Source organism: Heterodontus francisci, chromosome 17, assembly GCF_036365525.1.
Source record: "Heterodontus francisci isolate sHetFra1 chromosome 17, sHetFra1.hap1, whole genome shotgun sequence".
Lineage (NCBI taxonomy): Eukaryota > Metazoa > Chordata > Chondrichthyes > Heterodontiformes > Heterodontidae > Heterodontus > Heterodontus francisci.
The window spans coordinates 75,951,288-75,964,083 of NC_090387.1; the positions used below are offsets into that span (position 1 = coordinate 75,951,288).

General features: G+C 46.6%; 1 protein-coding gene across 5 annotated transcripts in view; it reads right to left on the reverse strand.

Moving 5' to 3' along the window:
- bbs2 (Bardet-Biedl syndrome 2) overlaps positions 1 to 12,021 on the reverse strand; it is a 100,098-nt gene extending 88,077 nt beyond the window's left edge. For 4 of the 5 annotated variants that reach the window (XM_068049707.1, XM_068049706.1, XM_068049709.1 and 1 more), the window contains exons 1-2: positions 11,580 to 12,021; positions 6,392 to 6,517 (exon numbers count right to left, since the gene is read on the reverse strand). In XM_068049707.1, the coding sequence (XP_067905808.1) occupies positions 6,392 to 6,508 (117 nt within the window). In that variant the 5' untranslated portion in view covers positions 6,509 to 6,517; positions 11,580 to 12,021. The remainder of the gene's footprint in view (positions 1 to 6,391; positions 6,518 to 11,579) is intronic. The other variant, XM_068049708.1, reaches the window with a different exon arrangement.
- Between the last annotated feature and the right edge of the window lie 775 nt (positions 12,022 to 12,796).

Genomic DNA, 12,796 nt, shown 5'->3' on the forward strand with positions numbered 1-12,796 from the left:
ATGGGCCAAAGGGCCTGTTTCTGTGCTGTATAACTCTATGACCCTAACCTTGCCAACTTCTATTTCATCCCACTCACTCCATGTAATACTTGCCCTTTGGACTTTGTCAGCGACCCTCTCTGCAACTCTCTCCAGAATGTCTGTTCACTTGTGAACAAATACCCTTGTCATTCACATCCTTGTTGTGGATGATTGCATTGACATCTGGCGTTGATGGAAACTTGGCACTTGGGTGGACACACTTTGTGCCATACTGAAGCCCCCCCCACCTAGCTATACTTTACACCAACTACCCAACCCAAAACCACCATGGTGATTCTTTTTTTCTTTACTCGTTCACGGGATGTGGGTGCCGCTGGCTAGGCTAGCATTTATTGCCCATCCCTAATTGCTCTCGAGAAGGTGGTGGTGAGCTGCCTTCTTGAACTACGGCAGTCCGTGGGGTGTAGGTACACCCACAGTGTTGTTAGGAAGGGAGTTTCAGGATTTTGACCCAACGACAGTGAAGGAACGGTGATATAGTTGCAAGTCAGGATGATGTGTGACTTGGAGGGGAACTTGCAGGTGGTGGTGTTCCCATGTACCTGCTGCTCTTGTCCTTCTAGGTGGTAGAAGTCATGAGTTTGAAAGGTGCTGCCGAAGGAGCCTCGGTGCATTGCTGCAGTGCATTTTGTAGATGGTACACACAGCTGCCACTGTGCGTTGGTGATGAAGGGAGTGAATGCTGAAGGTGGTGGATGAGTTGCCAATCAAGCAAGATGGTGTCGAGCTTCATGAGTGTTGTTGGAGCTGCATCCATCTGGGCAAGTGGAGAGTATTTCATCACACTCCTGACTTGTGCCTTGCAGATGCTGGACAGGCATTGGAGAGTCAGGAGATGAGTTACCCGTCTCAGAATTCCTAGGCTCTGTCCTGCTCTTATAGCTGAAGTATTTATGTGGCTGGTCCAGTTCAGTTTCTGGTCAATGGGAACCCCCAGGATGTTAATATTGGGGAATTCAGCGATGGTAATGCCATTGAACATCAAGGGGAGAGGGTTAGATTCTCTCTTGTTTGAGATGGTCACTGCCTGGCACTTGTGTGGCACAAATGTTACTTGCCACTTATCAGCCCAAGTCCAGATATTGTCCAGGTCTTGCTGCATCTGGACAGGGCTGGTTCATTATCTGAGGAGTCGCGAATGGTGCTGAACATTGTGCAATTATCAGCGAATATCCCTACTTCTGACCTTATGATGGAGGATAGGTCATTGATGAAGCAGCTGAAGACGGTTGGGCCTAGGACACTACCCTGAGGAACTCCTGCAGTGATGTCCTGAAACTGAGATGATTGACCTCCAACAACCATCTTCCTTTGCACTAGTAGGACTCCAACCAGCGGAGAGTTTTCTCCCTGATTCCCATTGTTTTGCTAGGGCTCCTTGATGCCATACTCTGTCAAATGCTGCCTTGATGTCAAGGGCAGTCACTCTCACTGCACCTCTGAAGTTCAGCTCTTTTATCCAAGTTTGGACAAAGGCTGTAATGAGGTCTGGAGCTGAGTGGCCCTGGTGGAACCCAAAGTGACAGTCAGTGAGCAGGTTATTGCTCAGCAAGTGGCGCTTGATAGCATTGCCCTTCCATCAATTTGCTGATGATCGAGAGTAGACATCGAGTGGTAATCGGCCGGGTTAGATATGTCCTGCTTTTTGTGTACAGGACATACTTGGGCAATTTTCTACATTGTTAGGTAGATGCCAGTATTGTAGCTGTACTGGAATAACTTGGCTAGAAGCGTGGCTAGTTCTGGAGCACAAATCTTCAGTACTCTTGTCGGAATGTTGTCAGGGCCCGTAGCCTTTGAGGTATCTGGTGCCTTCAGCCGTGCTGGGTTTGTTCTCTTTCGAACAAAGGAGATTGAGGGGAGATTTAATAGAAGTGTACACAATTATGACAGGCTTAGATAAGTTAGACAAGGAATAGCCGTTCCCATTAACAAATAGCACTCGGACTAGAGGGCACAGATTGAAAGTTTTGGGCAAAAGGTGCAGGGGGAATATGAGGAAGCACCTTTTTATGCAGCGCATGGTAATGACCTGGAACTCGCTGCTCTCAAGGGTGGTGGAAGCGGAGACGATCAATGACTTCAAGAAGAAGTTGGACGGCCACCTGAGAGAAATAGACTTGCATGGCTACGGGGATTGAGCTAGGGAGTGGGACTGACTGCATAACTCCATAGAGAGCCGGCATGGACTCGACAGGCCAAATAGCCTCCTTCTATGCTGCAAAGGACTCTATGTTATGTGGAGTTAATCGGAATAGCTGAAGACTGGCATCTGTGATGCTGGGGACCTCAGGAGGAGGCTGAGATGGATCATCCACTCAGCACTTCTGGCTGAAGATGGATGCAAATGCTTCTGCCATGTCTTTTGCATTGATGTGTTCGGCTCCATCATTGAGGATGGGATATTTGTGGAGCCTCCTCCCCCAGTTAGTTGTTTAATTGTCCACCACCATTCACGACTGGATGAGGCAGGATGCAGGGCTTAGATCTGATCCTTTGGTTGTGGAATCGCTTTGCCCTGATTATCACATGCTGCTTACGCTGTTTGGCATGCAATAGTCCGTGTCGTAGTTTTACCAGGTTGACACCTTATTCTTTGTATGGCTGTTGCTGCTCCTAGCATGCCCTCCTGCACTCTCCAGGGTTGGTCCCCCTGCTTGATGGTAATGGTAGAGTGGGGGATATGATGGGCCACGAAGTTACAGATTGTGCTTGAATACAATTCTGCTGCTGTTGATTGCCCACAGAGCCTCATGGATGTCCAGTTGAGTTGCTAGATCTATTCAAAATCTATCCCACCTAGCACAGTGGTAGTGCCACGCTTCACAGTGTAGTCAGGATAATCCCATCAACCGTCTCCTTAAAACCCTCTTCCCCATGCCTCTGCCCTCACCTCCAACAAGTCTGAAGATCTCACGAACATCTTTGGCATTAATAATGAGACTATCCATTCAACTGCTTCCCTTTCTCCCCTCCCCTTGTCCACCAAACAGAACATCCCCTGTGGCTCCCTTCTTCTATTTCTGATCTACATCCTTCTCTTGTTTCTTTCGCATCTCTCCAAGCTCATCGTGTCCACCTCCTGCTCCCATGACCCACTTCTAACTACAACAACTTGTATTTATATAGCGCCTTTAATGTAATGAAAAGATCTAAGGCACTTCACAGAGGCACTGTAAAACAAAACATGACACTGAGCCACCTAAGGAGATATTCGGGTAGATGACCAAAAGCTTGGTCAAAGAGGCAGGTTTTAAGGAGTGTCTTAAAGGAGGAAAGTGAGGTAGAGAGGCAGAGAGGTGTAGAGAAGGAATTCCTGAGCTTAGGGCCTAGGTAACTGAAGGCACAGCCAACAATGGTGGAGCAACTGAAATCAGGGATGCTCAAGAGGCCAGAATTAGAGGAGCACAGATATCTTGAAGAGTTTAGGGCTGTGGAAAGTTCCAGAGACAGGAAGGGGCCTGGACATGCATGCTGAACTAAAATACTGACCTTCCCTTCCTGGCCCCCTCTCTAGCTGACATTGTAAATATTCCTCAGTACTGTTAGATCTCTAATCTCTACTTCCTCAGCAACTGTGGCTGTGACCCTGGTGTTTGGATCTCCTTGCCCTCTGTAGCCTTTAATCCAGTCGACCGTACTCTTCCAATGCCTCTCCTCCGTTGTTCATCTGAATGGAACTACCCTTGCTTGGTTGCACTCAGACATGCCTGATTGTAGCCAGAGTAATTCCAGTAATGGTTTCTCTTCCCACCTTGGCACTATTAATTCTGGAGTCCTTCAAGGGTCTACCTTTCGTTCCCTTCTCATCCTCATCTACATGCTGCCCCTTGATAGCATCATCCAAAGATATGAGGTCAGCTACTGTATGTATGTCAACAACACTCCCCATTCTCTTGAACTCTCTGCAGCCTATGTTGTCAGAATGATTATCCAACATCCAGTCTTGGCTGAACAGCACTTTCCTCCAACTAGCGCTTGGTAAGACTAAAGTCATTATCATTGGTCCCTGTAACAAACTCTGTACTCTTGCCAGCGATTCCATCCCCAGTGTAGGCCACTATCTCTGGCTAACTGAGAATGTTTGCAACCTCAGCCCAGTATTTGATCCCAGGTTGAGTTTCCAACCCCACATCCTCTCCATCACAAAGACCACCTACTTTCATCTCCATAACAATGCCCACCTCCACCCTTGCCTTAGCCCACCTGCTGCTTTATCTGTGCTTCTGTCATCTGCAGATGTGACTATTCCAATGGTCTGCAGGCCAGCCTCCCAACTCACACCGTCATCCAAAACTTTCATATTCCGCACTAAGTCCCGCTTAACCATCACCTATATTGGCTACCTATCCCCCAAACGCCTCAAATATAAAAATCTCATCTTTCTGTTTAAACTTCACATGGCCTCATTCCTCCCCATCTTTGCACCCTCCAATAACCCTATAATTGACTCTCAAGCTCTCCATTTCTCTGCCACTAGCCTCTTGTGCATCTCCCCTCCCTACACCACTCCACTGGCAGTTATGCCTTCAGCGACCTAGGCCCCACACTGTATTGACCCCCTTAAACACCTCCCTCTCCCTCTTCTCCTTTAAGACGCTCCTTAAAATTCACTTCTTCAACTGGTTACTCTCTCAATATCTCCTTCTTTGGCTTATCATTCATATTTTTCCTTATGCCTTTGTGATGTGCCCTGGGATGTTTTCCTATTTTAAAGATGCTATATGAATGCTATATATGAATAGACTCCAGAAGCAGGCTGAGCGTGTCTACCCTGAGGCACAGTACGGCTTTCGAGCAGAGAGATCCACCATTGACATTTGGGATCTTCTCACTGCTGCTCTCACATGTGTTCAAGTCTTCAGAAGAAGTAATTTTCCACCACATAAAATCAGATGGCAGGTTGTTCAACCTTGCCCGTCTTAAAGCGAAGACCAAAGTATGGAAAGTCCTCATCAGGGAACGCCTCTTTGCTGACGATGCTGCATTAACATCCCACACAGAAGAGTGTCTGCAGAGACTCATCGACAGGATTGTGGCTGCCTACAACGAATTTGGCCTAACCATCAGCCTCAGGAAAACGATCATGGGGCAGGACCAGAAATGCTCCATCCATCAATATCGGCGACCACGCACTGGAAGTGATTCAAAAGTTCACCTACCTAGGCTCAACTATCACCAGTAACCTGTCTCTCGATGCAGAAATCAACAAGCGCATGGGAAAGGCTTCCACTGCTAAGTCCAGACTGGCCAAGAGGGTGTAGGAAAATGGCGCACTGACACGGAACACAAAAGTCCGAGTGTTTCAAGCCTGTGTCCTCAGTACCTTGCTGTACGGCAGCAAGGCCTGGACAACGCATGTCAGCCAAGAGTGACGTCTCAACTCATTCCATCTTCGCTGCCTCCGGAGAATCCTTGGCATCAGCCGGCAGGACCATATCTCCAACGCAGAAGTCGTCGAGGCAGTCAACATCCCCAGCATATACACTCTACTGAGCCAGCGGCGCTGGAGATGGCTTGGACAAGTGAGCCACATGGAAGATGGATGGATCCCCAAGGACGCATTGTACAGCAAGCTGGTCACTGGTATGAGACCCACCGGCCATCCATGTCTCCGCTTTAAAGGCGTCTGCAAACATGATATGAAGTCCTGTGACACTGACCACAAGTCGTGGGAGTCAGTTGCCAGTGATCCCCAGAGCTGGCGGACAGCCATAAAGGCGGGCCTAAAGAGTGGCGAGTCGAAGAAACTTAGCAGTTGGCAGGAAAAAAGACAGAAGTGCAAGGAAACAGCCATCTGTGTAACAGCTCCGACAACCAATTTTATCTGCAGCACCTGTGGAAGAGTCTGTCACTCTAGAATTGGTCTTTATAGCCACTCCAGGCGCTGCTCCACAAACCACTGACCACCTCTAGGCGCTTACCCATTGTCTCTTGAGGCAAGGCCAAAGAAAAAAAAAAATGAATGTAAGTTGTGATTGTTGATAGCTACAGCTCCTCATTTGATGCCATCGCCAATAGCTACAGCTCTTTGTTTGGTGTTCCTACTGATAATTACAGGCCCTCTGTTGGGGCTCACACCGATAGTTACAGCCGATCCTCACTGACAGTTACCATCCTTCACACTGTGCTCTGGTAGTTTGAGGTGCTGCATTATATTGCCAACATGGGCGGCAATGATTAAACAAGAGTGTGCGCCATTATAATTTCCACACAATGCCCTCACTGGTAGATACAGCTCCTTAGTCAATATCTTAATTCAATTATAGTTGATTGTTACAGACCCTCACTCCGTGCCCCCACTGATAATTATAGCCCCTCACAATGACAATAATTTGAGTGGCAATACCTTGCCAGCCTGGGTAGCAGCAGTTAGGCAGGGGTGTGTGCCATCGTATTTCCCCACAGTCACCATTCCAGGGTTAATTCTATGGTTTAACTTGAGGGTGAAGACTGGGACAAGCATGACTGCTACCTGCAGATACAGAAGTGGATAAAGCAATGACAATCACCTTGAACATGTTCAAAAGACATTTACAGAAACAGTCTATAGTGGATTAGCAGAAAATGTATATCACAGCATATATTTGCAAAATTAAGAGTTTAGGGAAAAAATGGACTCATGCCAGAAAAGAGCAAGATCATCGTGATTGCTAATCTAATAGCATCAGAAATGCAGGGTACAAGTCAGGGACCTATTGATCCCACTAGACGATGGACAAACAAAACCCTGACTCTCGGTCAGTTCATTGCAGAAGTATTATATTCAATAGATCCTTGGTAATATTATGGATTAAGGTCACATGGGAAATGGCAAAATCAGGATATAACAGCAAAGATATAAAGCAACAAATAAACATCAACTGAGTGATATTGAATTGTGAGAACAGGGAGGAATTTAGTTGTTTAAGTTCAGGTATTTTGCTATTGATCAGCATTTGTAACAAGATAGATGGGCGGCGCAGTGGTTAGCACCGCAGCCTCACAGCTCCAACGTCCCGGGTTCAATTCTGGGTACTGCCTTTGTGGAGTTTGCAAGTTCTCCCTGTGTCTGCGTGGGTTTTCTCCAGGTGCTCCGGTTTCCTCACACAGCCAAAAGACTTGCAGGTTGGTAGGTAAATTGGCCATTATAAATTGCCACTAGTATAGGTAGGTGGTAGGGAAATATAGGGACAGGTGGGGATGTGGTAGGAATATGGGATTAGTGTAGGATTAGTATAAATGGGTGGTTGATGGTCGGCACAGACTCGGTGGGCCGAAGGGCCTGTTTCAATGCTGTATCTCTAAACTAAACTAACGGCACAAACAGAAATAAATGAATATGATTTGATAGCTGGCTGCAGGATGATCAGGACTGTAAACTCAATGTTCAAGGATATTCGACGTTCCAGAAGAATAGGCAGAAAGGAAAAGGAGGTGGGGTAGCTTTGTTATTAAAGGGAGGGATCAGTGCAGTTGTGATTAATGATATAGGTGTAATATATCGTGATGTAAAATCAGTTTGGGTGGAAATAAGCAATAGCAAGGGAAAGAAATCATGGGTGGGAGTGGTCTATAGGCCCCCGAGGAGTTGTCTCGCTGTAGGACAAAGTATTAGTCAGGAAATAATGGAAGCATGTAAGAAAGTCACTACAATTATCATGGGTGATTTTAAGCTGCATATAGACTGGACAAATCAAATTGGCAAGGGTAACATGGAAGATGAATTTGTAGACTGCATCAGGGATTGTTTCTTCGAACAATACGTTGCACAACCTACTTGGGACAGGCTATTTTAGATTTGGTAATGTGTAATGAGGTAGGATTAATAAGAGATCTCGTAGTTAATGATCCTCTAGGGGGAAGTGATCATAACATGGTAGAATTTCAAATTCAGTTTGAGGGTGAGCAACTCGGGTCTCAAACCAGTGTCTTCAACTTAAACAAGGGCAATTACAGAGGTATGAAGAAAGAGTTGTCGAAAGCAGGCTGGGAAAATAGCCTAAAGGGAAAGTCAGTAGATGAGCAGTGGCAGACTTTTAAGCAGATATTGCATTCTTTGGCCTCCTTATCTCGAGAGACAATGGGTAAGCGCCTGGAGGTGGTCAGTGGTGTGCGGAGCAGTGCCTGGAGTGGCTATAAAGGCCAATTCTAGAGTGACTGGCTCTGCCACAGGTGCTGCAGAAAAATTTGTTTGTCGAGGCTGTTACACAGTTGGCTCTCCCCTTACGCTTCTGTCTTTTTTCCTGCCAACTGCTAAGTCTCTTCGACTTGCCACACTTTAGCCCCGCCTTTATGACTGCCCTCCAGCTCTGGCGAACGCTGGCAACTGACTTGTGATCAATGTCACAGGACTTCATGTCGCGTTTGCAGACGTCTTTGAAGCAGAGACATGGACGGCCGGTGGGTCTGATACCAGTGGCGAGCTCGCTGTACAATGTGTCTTTGGGGATCCTGCCATCTTCCATGCGGCTCACATGGCCATATTGCATAACACTCAGCAAATGTTTATTCCAGTCGGAAGGAAGGACTCGATGAGAACGATGAACCACCCGTGGATAACAAAGGAAGTTAAGGAGAGTATCAAATCAAAAACAAAGGCGTACAATGCGGCGAAAACTAGTGGTAGGCCAGAGGATTGGGATTTTTTTAGAAACCAGCAGTGGGTGACTAATAAAAGAGGGAGAAAATTGATTGTTTTTATATTTCTTGCCAATTTACTTTCAAAGAGTAAGAGCTTCGACAGGTATATAAAAAGGAAAAGAGTAGCTAAAGTAAGTGTGGGACCCTTAGAGGATGAGACTGGGGAATTAATAACAGGGAACAGGGAAATTTAAACCAATATTTTGCATCAGTCTTAACGGCAGAGGGCACTATAAACATCCCAACAATAATAGATGAGCAAGGTGTAAATGGGAGGGAAGAACTTGTAACAATCTCTATCACGAGGGAAAATGTGCTTGACAATTTGATGGGACTAAAGACAGACAAGTCACCAGGACCTGATGGCCTGTATCCAAGGGTTTTACAAGAAGTGGCTGCAGAGATAGTGGAGGCATTGGTCGTAATATACCAAAACTCACTGGATTCCGGTAGGGTACCAGCAGATTGGAAAATCGCTAATGTGACACCCCTATTCAAGAAAGGAGGGAGACAGAAAGCAGGAAACTATAGACCAGTTATTTTAACATCTGTCATTGGGAAAATGCTAACAGTCCATTATTAAGGAAGAAATAGCAGGACATTTAGAAAAACATAATGCAATCAAACAGAGTCAACATGGTTTTATGAAAGGGAAATCATGTTTGACTTTGAGGAGATAACACGCAGAGTGGATAAAGGGGAACCGGTAGATGTAGTGTATTTGGATTTTGAGAAGGCATTTGATAAGGTGCCACATAAAAGGTTGCTGCACAAAATAAGAGCTCAGGGTATTGGGGGTATGTGTTGGCATGGATTGAGGATTGGCTAACACACAGAAGGCAGCGAGTCGGGATTAATGGGTCTTTTTCAGGTTGGAAAGCCGTAACTAGTGGGATGCCATAAGGATCGGTCCTAGGGCCTCAACTATTTACTATCTATATTAATGATTTGGAGGAAGGGACAGAGTGTAGTGTATCCAAATTTGCTGATGATACAAAAATAGGTGGGGAGGAATGATGTGATGAGGGCACAAAGAATCTGCAAAGGGATATAGATAGGTTAAATCAGTAGGCAAACACCTGGCAGATGTAGTTCAAAGTGGGAAAATGTGAAGTCATCCACTTTGGTAGGTAGAATAAAAAGGCAGATTATTATTTAGATTGAGAAAGACTACAAAATACTGCAATACAGAGGGATCTGGGTGTTCTTGTACATGAAACACAAAAGGTTAGCATGCAGCTGCAGCAAGTATTTAGGAAGGCAAATGGAATTTTGGCTTTTATTGCTAGGGAGTTAGAGTTTAAAAATAGTGAAGTATAGTTACAACTGTACAGGGTGTTGGTGAGGCCACACCTAGAGTGCTGCATACAGTTTTGGTCCCCGTATTTAAGGAAGGATATACAAGCATTGGATGCAGTTCAGAAATGGTTCACTAGGCTGAATTCTGGGATGAAGGGGTTGTCTTATCAAGAATGGCTGAACAGGTTAGGCCCGTATAAGATTCTAAGGGGGCTTGAGAGGGTAGATGTTGAGAATATGTTTCCACTGGTGGGGGAATCTCAAACTAGGGGACACAGTTACAGAATAAGGGGTCACACATTTAAAACTGAGATGCAAAGGAATTTCTTCTCTCAGAGGGTGGTGAATCTCTAGAATTCTCTACCTCAGAGAGTTTGGAGGCTAGGTCACTAAATATATTTAAGGAGGAGTCATAGAGAGATACAGCACTGAAACTGATGGTCTGTGCCGACCATCAACCACCCATTGATACTAATCCTACATTAAATCCCATATTCCCTACCACATCCCCACCTTCCCTCAATTCTCCTACCACCTACCTACACTAGGGGCAATTTACAACAGCCAATTTACCTATCAACCTGCAAGTCTTTGGCTGTGGGAGGAAACTTGCAAACTCCACACAGGCAGTACCCAGAACCAAACCCGGGTTGCTGGAGCTGTGAGGCTGCGGTGCTAACCACTGTGCCACTGTGGCAGGCCCGAAAGAGGAGTTGAGGCCTGGCACAGATCAACTATGATCTTATTGAATGGTGGGGCAGGCTTGAGGGGCTGAATGGCCTACTTCTGTTCCTACTTCTTATGACCCTGTAAAACACTGATGTTCACCATGCAATTTCCATGTAGGGGCGGCGCAGTGGTTAGCACCGCAGCCTCACAGCTCCAGCGTCCCGGGTTCAATTCTGGGTACTGCCTGTGCGGAGTTTGCAAGTTCTCCCTGTGTCTGCGTGGGTTTCCTCCGGGTGCTCCGGTTTCCTCCCACATGCCAAAGACTTGCAGGTTGATAGGTAAATTGGCCATTAGAAATTGCCACTAGTATAGGTAGGTGGTAGGGAAATATAGGAACAGGTGGGGATGTGGTAGGAATATGGGATTAGTGTAGGATTAGTATAAATGGGTGGTTGATGGTCAGCACATACTCGGTGGGCCGAAGGGCCTGTTTCAGTGCTGTATCTCTAAACTAAACTAATGGCACAAACAGAAATAAATGAATATGATTTGATAGCTGGCTGCAGCTTGATCAGGACTGTAAACTCAACAGGGGATTCTTGGACTGTTCATCAGGCCTGAATACCTTCCGACATTCGGTGACACTTTCAGGGTTGCGTGACTGCGATATCCCAACCTCCTGTTTTAGGAATATGATCTCAAATTTGAAAGTACTCTATCAAAACGATAGCCTATTTTGGTAAATGTTGGAATACTCCTATCCCCATAGATGTTTGCGGGGCTTCCTGTGGATTATACCAGCAGCAGATCTCTCCAGGAGACGCTAAAACATGACCAATTCGAGTATGCCCTTAACTGCGGCAGCTGCAGCCTGTACACCCTGGTCGGTAATCGCCACTCCTGGGTCACAGACCCAGGCTTGTCACCTCCAGACCATCATGGCTTACCTTTACTCAGGCTGGCCAGTTTATGCGTCTCAGCTCTCCCCGGCCTGGATTTCTCTCTCTCGGCCCCTCTCTCCGCGGCCTGGATTTCTCTCTCTCGGCCCCTCTCTCCGCGGCCTGGATTTCTCTCTCTCGGCCCCGCTCTCCGCGGCCTGGATTTCTCTCTCTCGGCCCCTCTCTCCGCGGCCTGGATTTCTCTCTCTCGGCCCCTCTCTCCGCGGCCTGGATTTCTCTCTCTCGGCCCCGCTCTCTCCGGCCTGGATTTCTCTCTCTCTCGGCCCCGCTCTCCCCGGCCTGGATTTCTCTCTCTCGGCCCCGCTCTCCGCGGCCTGGATTTCTCTCTCTCGGCCCCGCTCTCCGCGGCCTGGATTTCTCTCTCTCGGCCCCGCTCTCCCCGGCCTGGATTTCTCTCTCAGCGTCTCTCCGTTGCTAACCAATGACGTCATCCGGGGTCACGGGGAAAGGCTTTATCCCCGTTACCAATAGCAACGGATGCTGGGCTTGAAAATGCTGAAACGCCTTCACTGCGTTCGAAAACACAGGCCGTGGCGATCTGGTGCAATATCGGCATACAGCACAAAACCACTCTCAACTGGCAATCTTGCGCAGGCTACAATATGCTAGTATAGGATCATAGGAAGGGTAGGCCATTTAGCTCCTTGAGCCTGTTCTGTCATTCAGTTGGCTAATCTGGGATCTAACCCCTGTGAATTTTGCCCCGTATCCCTTCATACTTTTAGAATAATGAAGATTTATCACTCTCAGATTTAAAATTAATAATTGATCGAGCATCAGATGTCATTTGCAGGAGAGTTCCAAACTTCTACCACCCTTTATGTCTGAGTGTTTCCTAATTTCATTCCTGAAAAATATGGCTTTAATTTTTAGGCTATGCCCCCATGTCCCAAGCTCCCCCACCCCAGCAGAAATAGTTTCTATCTGATCCCCTTAATATGTTGAAAACTTATCACCCATTAACAACCTTAATTTGTGTAATCTTCCCTCGTAATTCAGCCCGTTAAGTTCAGGTCTCATGCTGGTAAATCTACATTGTACTTCCTCCTAGCTAATATAACCAGGATATAAAAGCAAAATACTGCAGATGCTGGAAATCTGAAATAAAAACAAGAAATGCTGGAACCTCTCAGCAGGTCTGGCAGCATCTGTGGAAAGAGAAGCAGAGTTAACGTTTTGGTCAGTGACCCTTCTTCGGAATTCGC